The sequence below is a fragment of the Eptesicus fuscus genome, chromosome 10 (assembly GCF_027574615.1).
Source record: "Eptesicus fuscus isolate TK198812 chromosome 10, DD_ASM_mEF_20220401, whole genome shotgun sequence".
Taxonomy (NCBI): Eukaryota; Metazoa; Chordata; class Mammalia; order Chiroptera; family Vespertilionidae; genus Eptesicus; species Eptesicus fuscus.
In genome coordinates this window covers 72064759-72087026 of record NC_072482.1, presented here as the reverse complement: position 1 = coordinate 72087026, position 22268 = coordinate 72064759, and the positions used below count along the sequence as shown (strand labels likewise).

Below are 22268 nucleotides of genomic sequence, written 5' to 3'. Positions count from 1 at the left end.
GTGTATTCCCACCCCGTACATCATGTTGATTTGGTAGCCCTTGTGCTTTTTCAGATGTCTGAGATTCGGAGATTCTACAGAGTGAGATTCGAGGTTTGGTTATAGCTTGAGATCTGCCATTTTGCAAGGCCAAGGAACCTTTCTGAGTTTAAATGTTCTTATCTTTAGAAAGTGGGGGTAACATGACATTGTTTGTGACTAAATCTTTACAAACTGTAGAGATGTTTGAAAAAGCAAATAGTCACGTCAAGATTTGGGGTTTTTAGTGTTTTCTGGTTGGGTTTTTGATTTTCAGTTTGTCGTGTGGTAGTGTGGCTGCTTCCCAGTTTGTAATGAAATGCACACTGTGATTAGCTGGAAGAACCCAGGCAGACCTTTGCTTTCCCCAGTGGAGTTTGCAGCCAATGCTCTCCTAAAACCCTTATTCGGCTTCCTGGGGGGAGCCTTTAGTTTCTCTTTAAGTTCAGATCTGGGAGTTCTTGCTGTGTGGCTTTTCCCAGAGACTTCAGTGCTTGCCTGCTGGCCTCAGGGTAAGTCCAGCTCCTGGAATGAGTTGAGCTTTTCTGGAGTTTCTGAAAAAGACCTTTCTGTCCCCAGCGGAGGGAAGGACTGTGGCAGCTGAAGCCTTGGGGAGGGTTCTTTTTACCCAGTGTAAGTATAGCTGACTTGGGGATTTTTTTGTTGTGATCTGTGAATCATTCTGTACCCAGGTTTCATTATAACAGCAGATTCCACTGTGATTGTAACCACTCGATTAACAGAGCCTTGCTTTTGGTCTATTGTACTACATGATTTTTGAGTAGGTGCCTGCCTGTATTTGTAATCATGACTCAACATAGTTCGCGTTTTGATTCACTTCAGGCCTGTCTGCCCTCTGCTCTTTACCTGCCACTAGGGCCTTATGGAGTGGCAGTTTAAGTATTATTGTAAAAGCATTAAAACGCTTACATATGACTTTAATTTGTTTCCTTACTTCCCTTTTAGATTTTGCATTTTAAATTAGGTTAACGAAAAATGAAAACGGAACAAAGAAGAAAGAAAACAAAACAAAACTAATTTATAGAGGCATACAACAGATTGGTGGTTACCAGAGGGGAAGCGGGTGGAGGGAGGGAGAAGTGAGTAAAGGGGGTCAGTTGTATGGTGACAGATGGAAACTAGACTTGGTAGCAGCATGATCTAGTTCATGCAGATGTCAGTTTATAATGTTGCACACCTGAAACTTTAATAATGTTATAAACCAATGGTTACCTCAAAAAAATAAATTAACAGAATTGTGAATATATCAAACTATTATGGAGTTATACATAGTAATTTGTATAGGCATGTGATACTTGGCATGTGTATATATATCAATGTGTTTATATTGAATCCTTGTTTTTCTTGGATTTGGTTGATTAAAAACAATTTGTAAGCGTCACCTTTAACATACTCATATTTGCAAAATTTCAGTTTGGAATAAATCAGTTTTCCTCATAACTTATTTTTTTTTAACATTCTATGAGCTATATAATCTAAGGAATACTTGGAAGAAGTTTTAAAATATATATATATTTTAGAGAGAGAGGGAGGGAGAGGAATAGAGAGGTAGAAACATCTATGAGAGAGAAACATCAATTGACTACCTCCTACATGCACATTGCTGGGAATCAAGCCCCAAACCCAGGCATGTGTCCTGACTGGGAATCGAACTGGAGACCTCCTGATTCATGGGTCAATGCTCAACTGCTGAGCCACATCAGGAAGAATTTTTAAAGAATTAATTTGAAATGTTTTTCTCTTGACAGATATAGAAATACTATTTAGAATTCATTTGAAATATAATCATATGTACATTTGTATATATTTACGTATGTTAATAGAATTTTATGTAATACTAGTAGCCCATCGCGCGATACCGTGCACAGTAGGCCGCCAGCTGCTTCCATGGGAGCCAGCAGGAACCACAGCGCACCCCCAGGAGCCGAGCTGCTTCCATGGGACCCGGGAGGGACCCCCGCCGATTCTGCAGGAGGTGGGGGGGACCTGCGCTGCCTCCGCAGGAGCCGGGCCCGCCATCTCCTCTCCGGGCCTGCGCTCTGTCGTGGAGGCTGCGGGCTGGCCCCCCCCCCCCCCCCCGTCCCTGTCCGTGTCTGCTCTGGCTCTGGGGGGTCGGCCTGAGCCGGGCGCAGCGACGAAGCAAGCATTCCGCCAGGCCACTCATGCTGCCTGCTGTCAGCAGCCACCCCCCCCCCCCCCCCCCCCCGGGACTGCTGAGACTGGGCGCCGCCATCTTGCGAATATGGGTGCCACTTTCTTTGTGACGGAGTGACAGTTAATTTGCATATTACCCTTTTATTAGATAGGATGGCAAATTCTCTTATGGCCAAATTTCTAGGTATTTCTGCTGTTTTATAAATGATATGTTACTTTTCCCCTCTAGTTTAGAAATGAGTAGTTTTGACTCTTTGGTGATCATACTGTAAAATTATATCTGTGTTCTGTAAGTTAGTAATTGGGAAAGGAATGAATGTCTAGTTAAAAGGACAATACCAGCACGTTGGCCGTTGTTGCTCACATGTTAGAGTGTCGGCCTGCACATGATAGGTCAAAGGTTTGCAGGTTTGGATCCTGGTCAAGGGCAAGTACCTGGGTGGCAGGTTCCAGTCCAGTTGGGTGTATTCGGGAGGCAACCAATCACTGTGTCTCTCTCACATGGATGTTTCTCTCTTTCCCTCCACCCTCCCTTCCATCACTCTAAAAATCAATGGGAAAAAACATCCTCTGATGAGGATTAACAAAAACCCCCACAAAAACAAAAAGCAAACCAAACAAACCAACCCACGACATCGCTGTCTTAATAATCTATCAGTGGGATCTAAACTTTGCAGTAGGAAATGTTATGAGATGCTCTCTTGGCAACAAGTCATATCATAACATGCTGTGTGAGTGTACTTAGATGATGCACTGCTAGGCCAGGACTTAAGACATGACTGGTTTGTGAGTCTAGTTTTCATTTTTACTGAGGTATGTATAAGACTTAGACACGCCTTCTCCTTTGACAAGTCTTTTCCTGTTGCAACAGATTCTGTAACTTGCTTGGTTGCCGAAGCACTGGCCTGCAGTGTGGCCCCCAGGCAAAAGCTTTGTTTTTCTGCCTAATCCCAGCCGAGTGACTCCTAGGGTGGGAGGGATCGCTATATAGCATTTTCTCAGGTTTATTTTGAAGGGAGGGCAGGGGAGCAGAAAGAGTATATTTTTCAGGGAGTTCAGCAGTGCAGTAAAGGTACATGGAAAACAAAGAGAGGGAAATGAATTGAGCACTTTGTGCTGGGGTTTTATTGGTTTAAGTACAGTAGTCTTAAAAATCATCCTGGGAGTTGGTACATTGACCCAGTTTGTTGACCAAACAGGTCCAGGAAAGGCAGGCTGAATTTTTGTTTCTCAATGTCAGTGCTTTTTCTGCTGTTCAATTTGATAGTCTCTGTACTGGTAGAATGCCTTTTCTTAATATTTTTTTACAAGGAAATTGCTTTATTCTTATTGATTGACAAGTAGAACCTTTGCTCATGACTTACTTTTCTTCAGTTTAGCAATTCTATTAGCTTGAGTAGATTTACTTCATTGTCTATCTTTGTTTTTAAAGAGTGCAAAGATTGAGGTCAGGAAATCTTTATATTGTAGTTGGGTTTAAGTACTTGCTTCTTTAACTTGGTTTTCCTTATATGTATTTTCCCTCAATACTCTGATAACGATATATCAGTATCGAAATATAAATATATCATTGTTGACTATAGAGTAGAAATTCTTCTTAACTAATGGAGGCATGTCAGGACCCAATAATATATATATATATTTTATTTTATTTTTTAAACATTTTAAATTTTTTTTTCTTTTTTTTAATTGTTTAAAGTATTACATAAGTAGTACATATATCTCTCTTTTTTTTTCCCCATTGTAAACTAAATATATTCAGTGAATGTTAAAAGCTCAAATTGTTAAATATAATTGAAGGGCTTTTTTTTTTTAAATGTGAAGCTTCCATGTTTATTTGGATAGGGTGGTTTGTCTGAGTAAAAGTCTTGTGTTTAAACCCTACTCTAAGCATAAAAACATGTTTAACTGATTGTAATCGCCATGTACTCAACTTGCTACCCATTTTGGAGCAGTCTTACATTACAATAACATTAGGGAGGATAAACTAAATCAGAGGTTAAGATAGATATGCTTAAGTGAGCTTACTATAGTTCCTATGCTAATTGAAGCAAGTTGAAAAAATATTTTTGTTTTAACTTCCCTTTATATGTCAGCTTTAGTGTCTTTTAAAAAATTTTAGTAGGAGAAGGTGTCTCAAAATATTTGACAAAATTTATTTAAAAGCCTCTTTAGTTTTCAGTTTAAAAGTATTCACCAGTTACTTAAGAAATGATTTTTAGGCACCTAGTAAATGGTGGTGTGGGGCACCAGTGGGATGCAGTTAGTCTTCTAACCAGTCTGTGTCCACTTCTTCTAACCCGCGTTGGATCACTGCTGAAGCTGAGGTTTTGCTTCTGAGCCTGGTGGGCAATCAGGTGGAAGGGAGGAGGCCTGATTATGGAGTTCCTTGGATGTATCCAAAGGACTTGGGACTTTAGTCTGGGGGTTTCTGAAGTGCCTGAATGTGTGTATGAGATAATCATAGTGTAATTTTCAGAAGGCTGATATGAAGGTGGTAGTCAGACATTTTGTTTTTTATCCCCTAAAAGAATTTGAAAATAGTCCTTCTTGCACATTTGATGTCACATCAGTTTTTGTAAAGGTTTACATAAATTTAGAGGGTATAGATTCCACTTAATTGTAAACATTTCCATTTAAATGTATTAAACAGAGTACAAATACATTAACTTGATAACCATTATCAGCTCTTTAAAAATAATGAGAAATTTTACATTTTTTTCTTCATTTTTATTCAGTTTCCCACCAGAATTTGATCCTAAAATAGAGTATTGTCCTGCTTGAACGACTTTTATTGATCATCCTATCATGTTTCTCTTTTAAAAATGTATATAAACTTAAATTTATATTGAGAAGCACTTCTGGAATGGCAGAATAAGGACTTCTAGAAGTCTGTTTCTCCATAAAGACGTTGAGAACACTGGCAAAAATGATCAAAATAACTTTTTCAGCAATCTAGAAATTAACCAATAACCCCAGGAGTGTTCATTCAAGGGAAATGACTGACTTCTTACAGAACAGAACAGTGAGTTTTGTGTATGTTAACTTGCTCTATTCCCACTCCTCCCCAGCTCCCAGTAGCTTTGAAACAAACAGTATAGGAGTCCTCGGAGGGGGAGGAATAGGTGAGGAGCTCCCCCAAAGCCCTAGACCTAGAGAACTGTCACTGTTTGACCTGCATGGAAGCTCCCAAGCCTCATTCAGAGGCTCTATTTGACCTGACTCAGAGATCACCCAGTGGTGAAAGTCCTATCCTTGGGTGTCTGTTGAAAACAATCAGCATCATTGTTTAATATGGCAACTGCCTGCAGCAGTGATACCAGTGGGGGCAAACCAGAGGTGGGCCAAAAACTTAAAGCAGTTACCGGTATATTGTGAGTGAGAGAGGTATATAGTGAGTGAGAGATTGTAGGGGCTTTGAAAAGCTCTGATATATTCCTGGTGCTTTGGAAGACCAGTGTGGGTACCCAGGAAAGACCTGAGGAGGCCCTCATTCTCTCTTCTGGCTGACCTTGAGGCTCTGCAGAAGTAGGAAAGTAATGGTTGAAACAGAGTTGTAAACTATTGAAGCACTGAAGGTGTGCCCCAACACATGCACAGAGCCCCTTGGCGAAGTCGGGGTGGGAGACTTACTGGGGTGGAGGCCTGGATGATCAGAGTACTTAATGCACCTAAAAGACATTTGGATTTACATTTCATGACAAAAAACCTTGTACTGGTTTAATAAGACACACTGCAGGCCAGACTTCCCCACTGGAATCTGATCTAGAGGAGTGTGTGGACCTCATCTATGAAATCTTTCTTAAAACTTGTTTCCCTCAGTAGAGCTTTTGGAAAGTATTGAACAGCAGTGAATTATGGCTTGTATTCTGTGACAGGTACCTGGTCTGCACATGACCCATGTTGCCAGCTAATCATGCAGCCATATGTTTTACCTGTTGGACAGACTAAGGAGGAGGTAAAGTCATTTGTCTTTTGAGCTGAGGCCATTGGGAATCAGAGGTAAGGGGAGGGGCCCACTCCACCATGGCCTTTGGTCTCCAGGTACCATTTGGGCCCACCAGGAGAGAGGAAGCAGGCCAGTGTTTTGGGGATGCTGTGCTGTAACTCAGGTGGTAAATAGGGATCACATATAAAAATATGATTTAGCAGTTTTTATTATAGCCAAGGCGAGGACGCTGACAAGGGTAATAAATCAAGTTCTGTCTTTTTTGGAGTCTTGAAAAATGGGAGAGTTTAACAATGGTCTGGACAGTTTCTCTGCAGTTACATATATGCACACATACATGCACACACCCATGCACATACACATATATTTATTCTGGAGTGCTTTTTCCCATTTTAAGACTCTGAGTTGGTTCTGAGAACTCTGGGTCCTACCCTTCCTTCAGGGTGAGTGCTGTATAGTTCTCTGTGATCCAGCACTCTCACTAAGCTGTGTAGACACTTCAGTGGTTGCCCATGGCTAAATAATACAGACTTTGCAGTATTAGTCTAGTTCAATTGCTACATAAACAACAGTACCAATAGTATATCCAGTGAGTCGAAGGAACTGATTTCCAGAGTTGCCATCTTATGTTATTAACCCTTTGCACTCGCTTGCTTTTTTCTCGATTCCTTTATTCTACTCGGGATTTAATTTTTTAAATACCCCAGATTTTACAAAGCGTGGCAGTAGAATAAAAAACTGGAGTTTCTTTTCATACAAACTTATTTATTTGGATTTTTTTATATTTCAAATTATTGCTACATTCAAAGAGTAATTTTAATCTCGACATCCGAGTACAAAAGGTTAAAGTGTCCAGTGTTCAACAAAATGTATAAGATACTCAAGGAAATAGGAACATAGTATGGCTTATGATCTTCGCCACCATTTCCATCCCCTATGCTAAACTCTGCACTCCGCCCTGGGCACATAACAGGTGTTCAAAAACATCACTTGAATCGTCTCACATTGATTGCTGGCTGTAATTGGCTGATTTTCAGATCCCATGTATTTATTTCTTCTGTAGTAAGTGTTGACAAACCCTGGTGTTTTGTTTTTTTATTTTTTTAAATTCTCACCCAAAGACATGTTTTTATTGGTTTTAGAGAGAGGGAGAGGGAGAGAGACATCAGTGTGAGAGTGAAACATTGATTGATTGTCTCCTGCACAGGCTCCGAAGGGATCGTACCCGCAACCTAGATATGTGCCCTGACCGGGTGGGAATCAAGGTGACCTTTCTGTGTACTGAACAATTCTCCAAACAACTGAGCCACACTGGCCAGGGCTAAATCCTGGTGTCCTTATGTCTCCTAGAACAGGGTTCTGATTAAATAGCTTTTTAAAAAAATATATATTTTATTGATTTTTTACAGAGAGGAAGAGAGAGGGATAGAGAGTTAGAAACATCGATGAGAGAGAAACATCGATCAGCTGCCTCTTGCACACCCCCTACTGGGGATGTGCCCGCAACCAAGGTACATGCCCTTGACCGGAATCGAACCTGGGACCCTTGAGTCTGCAGGCCGACGCTCTATCCACTGAGCCAAACCGGTTTCGGCTAAATGATAGCTTTTTAAAAAAGTCATACATTTGCCCACACAAGTTTATTAGTATCCTGGAAAATTCAAAGGCTTTTATTTTTTTAAGGCAATAATTTATAATAATAAAAGCATAATATGCTAATTAGACCAGATAGCCCAATGACCTTCCTGCCATCCTTCCGGATGAAGCCAGGGCTGCAGGGGCCAAGGGCAGCCACGGGGAGCGGGCCTAAGCCAGCAGTTGGACATCCCCTGAGGGCTCCCGGACTGTGAGAGGGCACAGGCCGGGCTGAGGGATCCCCCCAAGTGCATGAATCTCGTGCACCGGGCCTCTAGATGCAATAAACCTGCTAAGAAAACTGACTTATTCAGAGACTGGGCCACTTTGAAATGTTTCATGTGTGAAGTTTATATTTATAGTTTAAGTTTTGAGAATGTAACTAGTATATTTTTTTGCAGGTGTCCAGATCTCTAGTGACCTGCAGTCAAGTACTGCTCACATTATCCCATATATGACTTTTTTATTGTAACAATTCAGAGGATTTTGATGTCTCATACCTAGTAAATTGGTGTTAAGTCTATCAGCACATGCTGATTAAAAAAATCTGGCTCAACTCTATAGTATTTGCAGATGACAAACTTTTGCTATTTTCATGATCAGTTGTGATGATGGAAGAAATTCAGGGTTCTAAGGTACCATATTGATGTTTCCTGATTCATTCCAGGAACAGAAAAGAGGAAACTGGGGATGCTGGTGTCATCACATCTATGTATAGAGTATTATCAATATTTTCTGTTTCCAAATACTCATTTGTGTATATTCTTCTATATTTTTCATCATTCTGTTTACCCCAGTGTTTGAAAAAAGATGAAGCAAACCTGCTAGACTGGCAAGCTTCAGAACCCTGTGTCGCTGCCAGGAGAAGATGCCCTGAATTTGCATTGATGCCAAGCAGGGAGGCAAGGGCTGACTAGTGTCTTAGAGAATGTGGTCAGAATTCCAAATAGCACTGAGCTCGTCAGCATTCAAAGAGTGACCTGAGGAAGGGCAACCGATAAAGTAAACAGTTGTTGACTGGCAATTGTAATCAAGGCAAAAAACGACTGGGGTTCACAAGGGATCATGAGATTAAAATTTAACTGTTAACCTGGTTAGTGAAACCATAACTCGCTTTTGAGGACTAGTTTGGGTTTAAAATAAATTCAAGTCCTTGTCTTTTCTTTTTGTTTCATAGTTTTCTGTTTGCAGAAAGTATAAGAAGATAACAAGCAATTTTCCTGTGAAAGAGCATTTTGGATTTTCTGTATTAAAGCAAATGAAAGTAAAATGCAAGGGTTTTCTTTGTTCACTGTGGAAATAATATTGCATCTAGAGTAGTGCATAATATGTACACATGTACATGTGTATAAAATTTCAGGGATAAGGCTATATCTAGTTATTCATAGACAAGCTCACATACATAAATGAATATGTGTGCCTTATTTCAATTGACATCTGTTATAAACTTATTTTTCTTACAGTTTTTATATATGAGTATCCTATATAATAAAGATGTAACCGACCATGTAACAACCAGATCACGGATCAGCAGGAGGGTGGGGCAGTGAGCTACAAGCAGGCAGCAGAGAGCTACAGGAGGGGGCAGGGCAGCAAGCTATGAGGGGGGGTGGGGGGGCAGAAGCAGCTATAGGAGGGCGGGGCAGCAGGTGGAGAGCTACAGGAGGGTGGCAGTGAGCTATTGGCTACAAGCAGGCAGTGGAGAGCTACAGGAGGGGGCAGGGCAGCAAGCTATGGGGGGCCAGGGGGAGCGGGGAGCTACAGGAGGCCGGGGCAGTGGGCAGAGAGCTACTGGAGGGTGGCAGCAAGCTACTGGCTCATGGATTCGTGAGCAGGGCTACTAATCCTATCTAATAAAGAGGGAATATGCTAATTGACCCTCATGCTGTCGCAAAGATGGTGGCGACCACAGCCAACAAGGAGGGAATATGCCAATTGGCTGCCCTGCCTTCAAAGATGGTGGCACCCACAGCCACAAGATAGTGGCGCCCCGTCCTCTCAGCCCCACTGGGGCAGCAGGCACGCAGCATGGCCGGGCCCGCCAACCAGCCCCCCAGCTGCCCTGGGCCGGCCTGAGGCTCAGTTAACCAGGGCCAGCTGAGGCTTGTGCTGCCGGCAGTGGCAGCAGCAGAGGTGTGTTGGGGCGTTGCCTTCCCCTGATCGCCAGGTCGCCTCCTGCCCGAGGGCTCCCAGACTGAGAGCTCTCAATATTTCCAGTGTTCATCTGGCACCATACATAGTTATTACAATATTATCAACTATGGTCTCTGTGCTGTACTTTACATCCTTGTGCCTATTTTGTAACTACCAAATTTGTGCTTAATCCCTTTACCTTTTTCACCCAGTCCCTCAGACCCCTTCTCCTCTGATACTCATCAGCCTGCTTTCTGTATCTATGAGTCTGTCTTGTTCATTTATTTTGCTTTTTAGATTCCACATATAAGTGAAACCATATGGCATTTGTCTTTCTCTGACTTATTTCACTTAGCATAATACCTTCTAGGTCCATCCATGCTGATGCAAATGGTTAAGATTTCATCTCCTTTTTATGGCTGAGTAACATTCCATTATCTATATGTACCACAGCTTTTCACACCACTCATCTATTGATTGGTAGTTAGGTTTCTTGTATATCTTGGCTATTGTAAATCACACTGCAATGAACATAGGGGTGCATATGTTCTTTTGAATTACTGTTTTGGGTTTCTTGAGATATATATTCAGAAGTGGAATTGCTAGGCCATAAGGCAGTTCCATTTTTAATATTTTGAGGACCCTCCATACTGTTTTTCATAGTGGCTGCACCAATCGGCATTCCCACCAACAGAGCACGAGGGCTCCCTTTTCTCCACATCCTCTCCAGCACTTGTTTGTTGACTTATTGATGACAGCCATTCTGACAGGTGGGAGGTGATGTCTCATAGTGGTTTTCATTTATATTTCTAAGTTGTTACATTGACATTTCCTAAGTAGCCATCCTAAGAAGACGGGATCCGTTGGACTCTGCAGTTGTCAATAGTGGTATGACCCAGCAGCAGGTTCCGATTATGTGGTCACATGTTTATCACTTGTCATTTCTCCATTCATTGCTTTTTCCTCTGCCTCTCCCCATAGATCTAGTCTCACAGGTAAATATGGGACTCCCCTTTTCATATTTGTTGGAAATGAACTCCCGGATTTGATAGGTGAGGGAGGAGGATAACTTAGAGCCAAGGAGAGGGGACCCCTTGGAAGAAGACGAGGTGGGGTAGATTTGGGAAGAATCCAAGCCTACTTCACTATGTCTTAGTATCACCAGTGAGGCTTGGAGCAGGTGGGGGTTGGGAGGACCTACATGGACCAGGTGGGGCAAGAAGTACTGGAGTGGGGGACTCAGTTGGCTGGCAGAGCACTGAGTGACAGGAGCCAGACTAAGATGTGTCTGAGAGAAGAGCTGAGAGAGAAAGCAGGTGAAATGGAAATAGGCGGAGGCCCAGGAACGAAGGGCAGAGTGAAGCTGAGGGAGCTGAGCCACGGGGAGATGGTGAGAGGTGTGGGATGGGGAGGTGAGCGCCTTCAGGACCAGGAGCTCTCTCTCGTATGCTCTTGTGCTTGGGCCACAGGTGCTTCTCCGAGGAGCCAGCACGGGGCGTGGCAGAGAGGGTAGCCATTCAGGAAAGATGCTGTGTTTGTGGGGCTCCTGGCACCAGTGGGTCAGCATTGGCCTCCCCTTTCACTTCTCTCACCCTTTTCTACAGACTTTGGAAAGGGAAGAGGGAGAGGAGAACCTTGGTACATGTCAAGTACAGGTTAATATGTAGTAGGCAAAACTGATTTGCAAGTTATGGGAAGAGGTGGCAAATGGATTTTTGTTTTGATCATTTGTACCTTCCTTCTTCCAAAAATAAAGTGGCTTTAAAAAAAAGAAGGAATTCTCATCATTTGCAGCAACCTGGATGGAATTGGAGAACATTATGCTAAGTGAAATAAGCCAGTCAATGAAAGAAAAATACCACATGATCTCACTCATTTATGGATAATAAAGAACATTATAAACTTGAACAAAAAGATAGATACAGAGACAGTAAAGCATCAAACAGACTGTCAAATTACAGGGGGAAGGTTAGGGAGAGGTGGGGGAGATAAGAGATCAATCAAAGGACTTGTATGCATGCATATAAGCATAACCAATGGATGCAAAACTCTGGGGGGTGAGGGCATATTTGGGAGTGGGGGGGGGGGTGGCAATGGTAAGATATGTACACATATAATTCCTTAATAAAAAAATTGGAAAAAAATATATGTAATGCTGTAAGATAAATAATAAATGTGAGAATATTAGTAATAGGGGCAATACTATTAGGAAAACAAGTGGATGTCCTGAGTCAATGCAAGAGGTAGGTCACAAATGTGGCTTTCAGATTTCTAGCACACAGAGGGAGGAGGCAAACAGAAGCAGTGGTATGTTCTGCATTGTCCATCTGATTAAAAAAGCAACACCCATCACTTAGCCATTTCTAAGACATTGTAAAATACTGAGCGATGTCCATGACAATACCCTTACATAAATAAAACAAATTTATTGGGTTTGCTCACGTCATGAAAAGCAATCTGTCCAGGGAATGGAACATTGTGGTCCTGGTAACCAGCTCTGTGGCACTTGGCTTCACTGAGGGACAGAGTTTTCCTAGCACAGGAATCACATACCAAGTACCTCTATGGTCCTGGCACATAAATAAATACATGAATGGGGCTCGGGGGCAGGGGAAAGCCTGGATGATCAGAGAGTCCTTGATGCACCTAAAAGGCATTTGGATTTACATTTCATGACAAAAAACCTTGTACTGGTTTAATAAGACACTGCAGGCCAGACTTCCCCACTGGAATCTGATCTAGAGGAGTGTGTGGACATCATCTATGAAATCTTTCTTAAAATTTGTTTCCCTCAGTAGAGCTTTTGGAAAGTATTGAACAGCAGTGAATTATGGCTTGTATTCTGTGACAGGTACCTGGTCTGCACATGACCCATGTTGCCAGCTAATCATGCAGCCATATGTTTTACCTGTTGGACAGACTAGGGAGGAGGTAAAGTCATTTGTCTTTTGAGCTGAGGCCATTGGGAATCAGAGGTAAGGGGAGGGGCCCACTCCACCATGGCCTTTGGTCTCCAGGTACCATTTGGGCCCACCAGGAGAGAGGAAGCAGGGTGACGTTTCGGGAATGCTGTGCTATATGACTCAGGTGGTAAATAGGGATCACATATAAAAATATGATTTAGAACTTTTTGTTATGGCCACATTTTGAATATTTGTGCTCGCAGAGGGGAGGACGTTGACAAGGGTAACAAATCAAGTTCTGTAGTGTTTCAGAGGAAGCAAAAAAAAAAAAAAAAATCCTTTACCATTAGAAAATAGTACTGAAGGGTAACCTGAGTTTTTTTTTGGAGTCTTTGAAAATAGGATGTATCTGAAGTTTTGTTGCCATGTTAGGAGATTGTGATTTGGTTCTGAGAGCCTCTGCACCTACCTTTCCTTCAGGGTGAGTGCATGCAGTACATGGAATGCAGGGTGCGGTGAGTTCTCCCTGGTCCCGCACCCTCAAGATCATGCTTTGACAAGAGAAAATGCAGCCTGCTAATTTATTTCCTAGTACAGTGTGAGCCCATTTTTTGCAAATTGAATTATGCAAATTTTAACTAATGGCATAAATGATATTAATAGAAGCTTCACATTGTGTGCATCATTTCAACGGACACATTTCCCCAAATTATGCATTAAGCCATCTCATATTTTCAAAGCTAGCAGGTCGACTGAAGTATAAAAATGCTCCGTTACCCAGTGGCATCACCTTTTCTTAGGAAAAAACCTACTAACCCTTGGCAGTATGTGAACACTTGTTTTTGTTGTTCTTTTTTTTTTTTTTAGAACTTCAAGGATTTTGGTGACATTTGTGTTATTTTAAAATGAACTGTTATAATTTAGATCATTTTTATAACTTTCAAAATATCCAAGTGTGCTGATATTGGTGCTGAAAATCAGTATGATATGCCATGCTGTCAGTTTATGAGATGCAACTGAGAACTATTAGAACTAATGCTGCTAATACAAGCATCAGTAAAGCACCAGACAGCATGGTGACTGCAGATTTATGTGTTCTGAGGATGCCTTCCCCACACTTTACCCCCAGACTGTGGGATAATGTCTTGAATTATGTTAAGTTTTTCAGGAACACGTCCCATGAATCAAATGCAACCATGCTTTATGAATTCCTGTTACCTAGGCTTGGAAAAGATCACGTAGGTTGAAAAATACATATAACAACGTACTTATTTGTCTGACATTTTTTTTGGCCTTATTATTAAATTCTTTTATTTTAATGGTTTTTATTACAAAAGTAGCATGTTTGGTGAATCCTTCCAGAATGTTTCCCTAGTCCTATACCACATATATAATACTTTAAAATAAATCAGGACCATATTCTTCACTCCCCACATTCCCCCTTCCTTTAACTTAATATATCCTAGGTCTCATTCCCGGTCAGTTTGGATAGATTTGCCTCGTTGTTTTTCACATCCTAAGCCTTTTTTTAAAAAAAAATTTCTTTATTGATTAAGGTATTACATATGTGTCCTTATTCCCCCATTACCCCCCACCCCCCTATTCATGCCCTTAACCCCTTTTGTCTGTGTCCATTGATTAGGCTTATAAGTATGCATATAAGTCCTTTGTTTGATCTCTCCCCCTTACCCCCACCGTCCCCTACCTTCCTTGAGGTTTGATGTTCTGATGGAAGTTTCTCTGTCTCTGGATCTGTTTTTGTTCATCAGTTTATGTTATTCATTATATTCCATAAATGAGTGAGATCGTGTGATATTTATCTTTCTCTGCCTGGCTTATTTCACTTAGCATAATGCTCTCCAGCTCCATCCGTGTTGTTGCAAATGGTAAGAACTCCTTTTTTACCGTAGCGTAGTATTCCATTGTGTAGATGTACCACAGTTTTTTAATCCACTCATCTGCTGATGGGCATATTTGTTTGCCATTGAGGAGAACATATTTAAGGGATTAGAAGAAGAGAATTCTGCTTCTGTTTTTTTAAAACGTGTCAGTGAATACTTATTGAATTGTTTTGTGCATGCTTGTTGTGGGGAAGAAATGTATTTCTTGCACCTATTTACGTGTGGAGATAGGATGGTCACTTCCTGATTGTAGCTTTACTCTGAATGCATTCAACGTCATTTGGTTTTAACATCAGGAGATAGGGCTTTTAATAATTGCTTATTTTATGCCAGGCACTGTTCAAACGGCCTTAACTCCTTTAATCCTCACGGGGACCCTTTGAGGTAGATACTGTTCTTCTGCCTTTTACACGTTAGACAACAGAAGCACAGGGAGGTTGACTTGCCAAAATCTGAGAACGAGTAAGTTGCAGAGCTGAGAGTCAGGTCCAGGTTGGCTGGCTCCAGAGTCTGTGTCCTCATTGCCCAAGCTCTGTGGCCTCTCTGGAAGCTAGAGGTGAAGTTCCTCTTGTCAAACTTCATACCCTGAGCAGAACTTGTTCAGCAAGCAAGGAAATGTGTTCCCATGTAACAGGAATTAAAATATGGAAAAGATCTATGTAATAAAATAAGTGTTCAGAACCCCTAATATTTGCATTTGGTAATTGGCTACCAAAGGAGGATGGAATAGATTAGGTTAAGTTTGAGGAAGTGAGGATGAGGGCCAGGCTCTGCCCCCAAAAGAATTTCAGGGTTGAGTGTAGAAGATCCATTGAGAGCTCATCTGGACCTAGTCAGGCTGTGCTCTCCAGCATGCGGTCCCCTGGAGTACTGACTCTGATTGGGCCATACTTTTCTTCCACAAGATATTTATGAAACACTAATATGGTTTTCACAGTAGTGGGTTTACAAGGATGAAAAGGACCAAGTCCCTACCTCACCCCTCTTTCCCATCAAACTCCCTACCTGATGCTTGCAACTGTTTTAAGAGGGGTGAAACATTTAATTTCATGGGTAAAAAGTTGAAGATGGCCACGCCTGGTTTACAGGGAGCCTGTTAGTGTGAACACATTTGTCAAGGGGATCGTGTTTGTTGGGCAGCCAGTGTAAATGATTACTGTCAGACACTCCCCTTTTAATAGGTGGGGGAAGACTAGGGAGAGTGACAGACTGCCCTCGTGACCTCAGCCTAGTCATTCTGTTGTCCAGACTTTAAACTATTTGAGATTGTTGCCCAGGATGAGGTGAGCCCTGATTATTTTTACTTGGGCAGAGACAAATAGATGAATATTTGATGATGAAGCTGTAAAAACTGGCACTGAGGGCTTATATACATTTTTAAGAACTGCTGACACTGCCTAAAGGAACGTTTTCCCATATTGCTTGTTATTCAAGCTATCACGGCTTAGACTAATGTCCCAAGGGATCTATGTGGCACAAGCCCTTGCCAACGTGGGATTCCCTTCTCCCCTCTCCCCATTAAAGGTTTAGTTGTATCATATCAACCTGTATTCCATTTATGGGACAGCTATTCTTAAGAGCTGGGGGTTTTGCAAAGTTAGAGACAGCTTTCAGGAAGCAATCCAATGTTTCGGTAATACTGCCAGTATCTCATGTGTCATTTTGAATGCCACAACTGCTGTTTCTTACAGTTCCAAAGTCTTTTCCTGTATGTTTTGGTTATTTAGGAAATTTTAAAAAAGGCTTGGCATTATTCATTCATTTATTGACTTTCTAAAAAAACACCTATTGTGTATCTATCTAAAACATTAGATAGAAAAAGTAGAAATATATTGGAGCAATTTGCATTTAGTTGGGGAGCCAGGTACACAGATATAAACTTATGCTGAAGATAGCATAGAAAGGTTTTTATGCAAGTTTACAGTTTACAGTGTGTTTCCAAATATACAGGAGTAGGCAAAAGTAGGTTTATAGTTGTGAGTACATGAAACGGAGTTTAATCTTGTATTATTATTTATCACTTACTGTATTATTTGTATCACAACTAGGCACCTTCTAGATGCCTCTGCAGTGTAGACAGGGGGAGGGAGAGGGGAACCAGGTAGGGAGTTAAGAACCAAACCTCAAAGGAAAACGTGTCTTTGAGGGTAGAGGCCAGCCTACCCCTCGGAAGGCTGTGTGAGATGTAGAAGCCTCGTCAGGAGTTCTCTACTGTTCCCAAGGCCCACCCTGTGACTCACCTAATCCTAGGAGCCTTGCCCTTAGCCTGGAGGTGTGTACCAGGGGGAGGTGTCTGTTGCACATAATATTTGGTATTAAACAAGCCCTTGGCTTTGTCTTTGTTTTTGAGGTCTAGCCACAAGGCCACATCAAAGTGGCTGAGCTGTAAACAAGCAGGGCTGGCAGGTTGGGGTGGGGACTCTTCATTGTGAGTCTTGGAGGGTAGAAAGCAGGTGAGGATGGCTGTGGTGATCACAGACCAGGCTGCAGGGACAGAGACTTGGAGCTCTGCCTCCTCTGTGATCCAGGCATAACTTCTGTTAGAGTTCTCAGCAGGATTTGCCATCTTTCCTGCTTCTAAGACTTGGTACGCAGGAAGTGCTCAGTCTTGGTTTAGTGATACATTTGCAGCTTTTTGGGAAAGATATAAATAGGATTTTTCCCCCTATTAGTCAACTTTTTTTTTTTTTTTATGTGAGAATACCTTTTAAAGAAATATCAAGTCAATCTCAACATTTAAATTTTTAAATTTTGGATATTATGAATGCAAAGTATAGTTAGGGCCTTTTAAAATTTGATTTCATTCGTCGTGGGTTAATCTCACTCTGATTACTGCCATTCTATTTCAGAGACATCTCTTCCAAGTCTCTTCCTCTGAAGGACTGAAGATAAAAGCAACTGAACTTTGTTTAATTGACTCATTAACATTTTAAGCGACACTGAAGGTCATAGACCTGGAGACAAGTTAATTTACTCAGTTTGCAAACCACTCTCCTCCTCCTTTTCTGTACATTCAGGTCTTTTCTCTTTGTCTAGGGTTGTAGATCTCTCTTCCTGTGCTTTGCTTGTCACATAGGTTTTCATGTGCCAGTGTCATTTCAATGCAACTATGTTCGGCACCGGATGTGTGTATGGCCCGGCCCGTGGTACCAGGAACCCAAGGGCGAGTCAGAGATGTCCTCTCTCCTGAGTCATCACCTGGTGGGCACCAGAATGGGGACTCAAGTAAGGTTCAGACCAGACTGTGCTGGTCAGGATGTAGGGGGAGAGGGGAGTCCTGGTGACACTGGTGTCTAGAGGTGGACCTTGAAGATTGGAAAGCAGGGGATGAGGTTTATTTGTGCCAGGCCCTGCTCTAAGCACCACCTGTGAATGGGGATATTTCATCTTTATGACCACCATGTCAGGTACATGCGTTTTTACACAGAAAACTGACACAAAGAAAAGTTAAGTAACTTTTCCGTGAGCTCACAGCAGCTCATCAGTGGTGCTGTTGGGATTCCAGCTCAGGCAGTCTGGTTGCAGAGCCCATACTGTGAATTGCTACACTAGGGGAGTGGGATTTGGACGAATGAAGAGTAAGGATTGTGGATTTCCAGGAGGTAGATGGGGAGGCCACAGTGGTCACAGGCATGGACGGAAACAAGTTGGTTAGGGCCGTTTTGCTGAGGTCCTAGAATCTCACACGGAAGGGGATGATTGGTGGGATAAATAGTATTTGTAATTCAGTGGGCAGTGGTGAGGTTGTGGAGATTATTGAGTAGCTTGCTCCCTCTCCTGCATCTTCAAGCTGCCCTGAGTTTTTGGCATTCATTGCCCCAGCTGAGGAACGTGCTTATGCCTCAGCCTTTGTGTACCCTGCCCATTCTCTTTCCTTCTTTCTACAGTTATACTTGCGGTTAAGGCCTTTCTGGAGGGTCATCTGTACTGCCGCTGCTTTTTTACCGCACCTGTCCCCCATCATCCCACCAGAACTGTCCTGTCTAAGGTGTCGGTGACTGGCTCACTGCTCATCCTGGGGAGGACCTCTCCGTCTTTGTCTTACCCAGCAGTTCCCATCCGGGGGTGATTTTGCTCCCAGGGGATATCTGGCAACAACTGGAGACCTTTTGGGGTGTCACAGTTGAGGGGGTGGTGTGACTGGCATCTAGCAGGGGTGCTGCTAAACATCAGCAGTGCACAGGACACTCCCACAACAAAGAATTGTCCCGCCCCAAATGTCCAGAGTAGTCCAGAGTGAGAAACGCTGATCTTCCCTGGCACCCTGAGACAGTCCAAGCCCCCTGTTCTTACACCTTTTCCGACTGCCTTGATAGAATTCTCTCCTGACTTGTCCAGTGAATTCTCAGTTCATTCCTCACCTGTCTCTGTGGAGAACTCTTCTCTAGCCTTTTAATGTCGCTTCCCAGGATTCTTTCCCACTCTTCACATTCCAGGGATTACACCTCCCTGGCTGGTTGTGTGGCTCCACCTCTGTATCCTCAGCTCCAGCTCTCTTGAGCTCCACTCACATCTTTCTCCACCTCGGTGGTACACAGGCACTTCCAATTCAGCAGGCCCAGACCAGGCCAGCCCCAAGTCTTCTTCCTCACCTGTCCCTCGCCGTCCATCAGCATCTGCTCATCTTCAACACCGGGAGGCGTCTGCTGCTGTCTAGCCCAGACCCCTGTCATTTCTCACTGGGGTTACTGCACGCCCTGCCCCCTTCCTCTGGCCTCCCTGCTTCCAGCCTCATGTCCCACCCTGCCACCAGGGTGAGATTTCGAAAACAGCTCCACCTGAGGGGCTCTGTGGCTCACAATCCTCCTTTAGCTTCTCAGCCACCACAGATAACTTTTTTAAAAAAAATATAGTTTATTGATTTTATTACAGAGAGGAAGAGAGAGGGATAGAGAGTTAGAAACATCGATGAGAGAGAAACATCGACGAGCTGCCTCCTGCACACTCCCTACTGGGGATGTGCCCGCAACCAAGGTACATGCCCTTGACTGGAATTGAACCTGGGACCCTTTAGTCCGAAGGCCGACGCTCTATCCACTGAGCCAAACCGGTTTCGGCAACCACAGATAACTCTTACCCAAGCATGGCATATGGAACCTTTGTGATCAAGCTCAGTGGTTCCCAACTGGGAGCAGAACGAGCCCTCAAAGGGGCCTGTTGAAAACATCATGGATGTTGAAATAGCAGAAACCCAGTGGAACCCCAATCTCCATAAGTCCTGGTGGAAATCTGACACCAGAAAAATTGTACCTTTGGCATGAATGGGCTACTGCGGGATTTGGTCTCTGACCTGGTGTCAGCTGGGAACCCCTCGTCCTGTGGGCTGAAAGTCTCTCCTTTTGTGTTTCTCCCCAGAAGCCCCTTGTGCCACGCCCCTGATCTGCAGCTTCGGGAGGCCGGTGGACCTGGAGAAGGACGACTACCAGAAGGTGGTGTGCAACAACGAGCACTGCCCCCACAGCAGCTGGATGCACCTGCAGTGCTTCTACGAGTGGGAGAGCAGCATCCTGGTCCAGTTCAACTGCATCGGCCGGGCCCGCAGCTGGAACGAGAAGCAGTGCCGCCAGAACATGTGGACCAAGAAGGGCTACGACCTGGCCTTCCGCTTCTGCTCCTGCCGCTGTGGACAGGGCCACTTAAAGAAGGACACGGACTGGTACCAGGTGAAGCGGATGCAGGACGAGAAGAAGAAGAAGTCAGGGTCGGAGAAGAACACAGGGAGGCCTCCCGGCGAGGTGGTGGAGGAGGCTAAAAAGTGCAGGCCCCCGAACAAGCCCCAGAAAGGCCTGAACCATGACCTCCCCCGCCGGCATTCCATGGACCGGCAGAACTCCCAAGAGAAGGCGGTCAGCGCCGGGGCCTACGGGGGCCGCTCCCCCTGTGGCTCCCCCGGCCAGTCCCCGCCCACCGGCTACTCCATCCTCTCCCCTGCCCACTTCAGCGGCCCCCGCTCCTCCAGATACCTGGGGGAATTCTTAAAGAATGCCATCCACCTTGAGCCTCACAAAAAGGCCATGGCCGGGGGCCACGTGTTCCGAAACGCCCACTTTGATTACGGTCCGGCTGGGTTATCAGTTCACAGGGGCGGCCACTTTGACACTCCCGTACAGTTCCTGCGGCGGCTGGACCTCTCGGAGCTCCTCACCCACATCCCCAGGCATAAGTTGAACACTTTCCACGTGCGGATGGAAGACGATGCCCAGATGGGCCAGGGCGAGGACCTGCGCAAGTTCATTCTTGCGGCCCTCAGCGCCAGCCACAGAAACGTCGTAAACTGTGCCCTGTGCCACCGGGCGCTCCCGGTGTTCGAACAGTTCCCACTGGTGGACGGAACTCTGTTCCTAAGCCCATCGAGACACGATGAGATCGAGTATGATGTCCCTTGTCACCTTCAAGGTACAGGTGTTCATTCACCTTGCCTGCTTTCTGTCTGTGGAGAGCTGGGAAGCAAACGAGACGGGCCGCCTCTGTTCCGGCTCAGTGTTAACTGATGGCGCTTTCCGGTTCTAGTCAGGGGCTAGGTCCCATGTGAATATTTCCGCTGTGCCAGGGAGGTGGTGGAGGTCTGCTTCCTCCAATGTCACTGTGCCCCTAGCACAGTTGTCCTGGTGGGTAATTTCATGTGTGTGTTCTATTGCCGTTTGAAGAGAGGATTCCTGGTGTATAGTTTTTCATCATTGGGAGGAAACTTAAGAGAAGAAATTGCATAAAAATGTCACTCACTGTAATATAGTTGCCTTTGAAACCTGTGTTAATGTGCCCAGCAAGCTATGTATCCTCTTTGATCCTTGTAAGCATATGAAAGTAGGAGTCGGAGAGGGTCAGGGTGTTTTTAGATTATTTGAATTAATCTTGACATTTATGAAAGATGAGACTTTCTTGATAGCAACAAAAGGAATGTGGAGGATTATTGGAGACTCAGATACTACGTTGGTGGTGAAGGGTGGGAGCTTATTAATGCTGTGGATGACATAGAAAGACTTAGTGACATTTCAACCGTATGTTGAATGGCAGAGGTGAGCAGTCGGTCAATGCATGTAACACTATTGAATTTATGTAAAGATGGGATGCGTGTCACCTACCTTTATAACTTTAAAAAGTGTGTAAAAAGGCCTGTAGTGAAAATGACATCCCCACCTGTCTTCTTCCTACCAATCCCTGCTATCTGAGTTCCCAGAGACTTTTAAGTCTTATGTGATTCTTCAGGTTTTTACCATCATATTTTAAAACTGTTATCTTCATTCTCCCAATTTTAGATACTACCTATGGACTCTTAAGGTGGATGACTATGTTTTCGTGATCTTCCCCTTTCTCTCAGGATAACATATCACAACTAGAGGCCCAGTGCACAAAATTCATGCACTCGGGAAGGTCCCTCAACCTGGCCTGTGCCCTCTTGCAGTCCGGGAGTCCTTGGGGGATGTCCGACTGGTGGCTTAATCTGATAGTCGGATGTCCTTAGCACTGCCACGGAGGCAGGAGAGGCTCCCGCCACCGTCGCTGCGCTCGCAAGCTGTGAGCCTGGCTTCTTATTGAGCGGCACGCCCCCTGTGG

General features: G+C 43.8%; 1 protein-coding gene across 1 annotated transcript in view; it reads left to right on the top strand.

Annotated features, from left to right (window-relative positions):
* The window catches only part of HECA (hdc homolog, cell cycle regulator), a 45934-nt gene that overhangs the window by 12284 nt on the left and 11382 nt on the right, over positions 1-22268 (top strand). Inside the window, exon 2 of the mRNA XM_054722559.1 lies at positions 20070-21110. Within this exon, the coding sequence (XP_054578534.1) occupies positions 20070-21110 (1041 nt within the window). The remainder of the gene's footprint in view (positions 1-20069; positions 21111-22268) is intronic.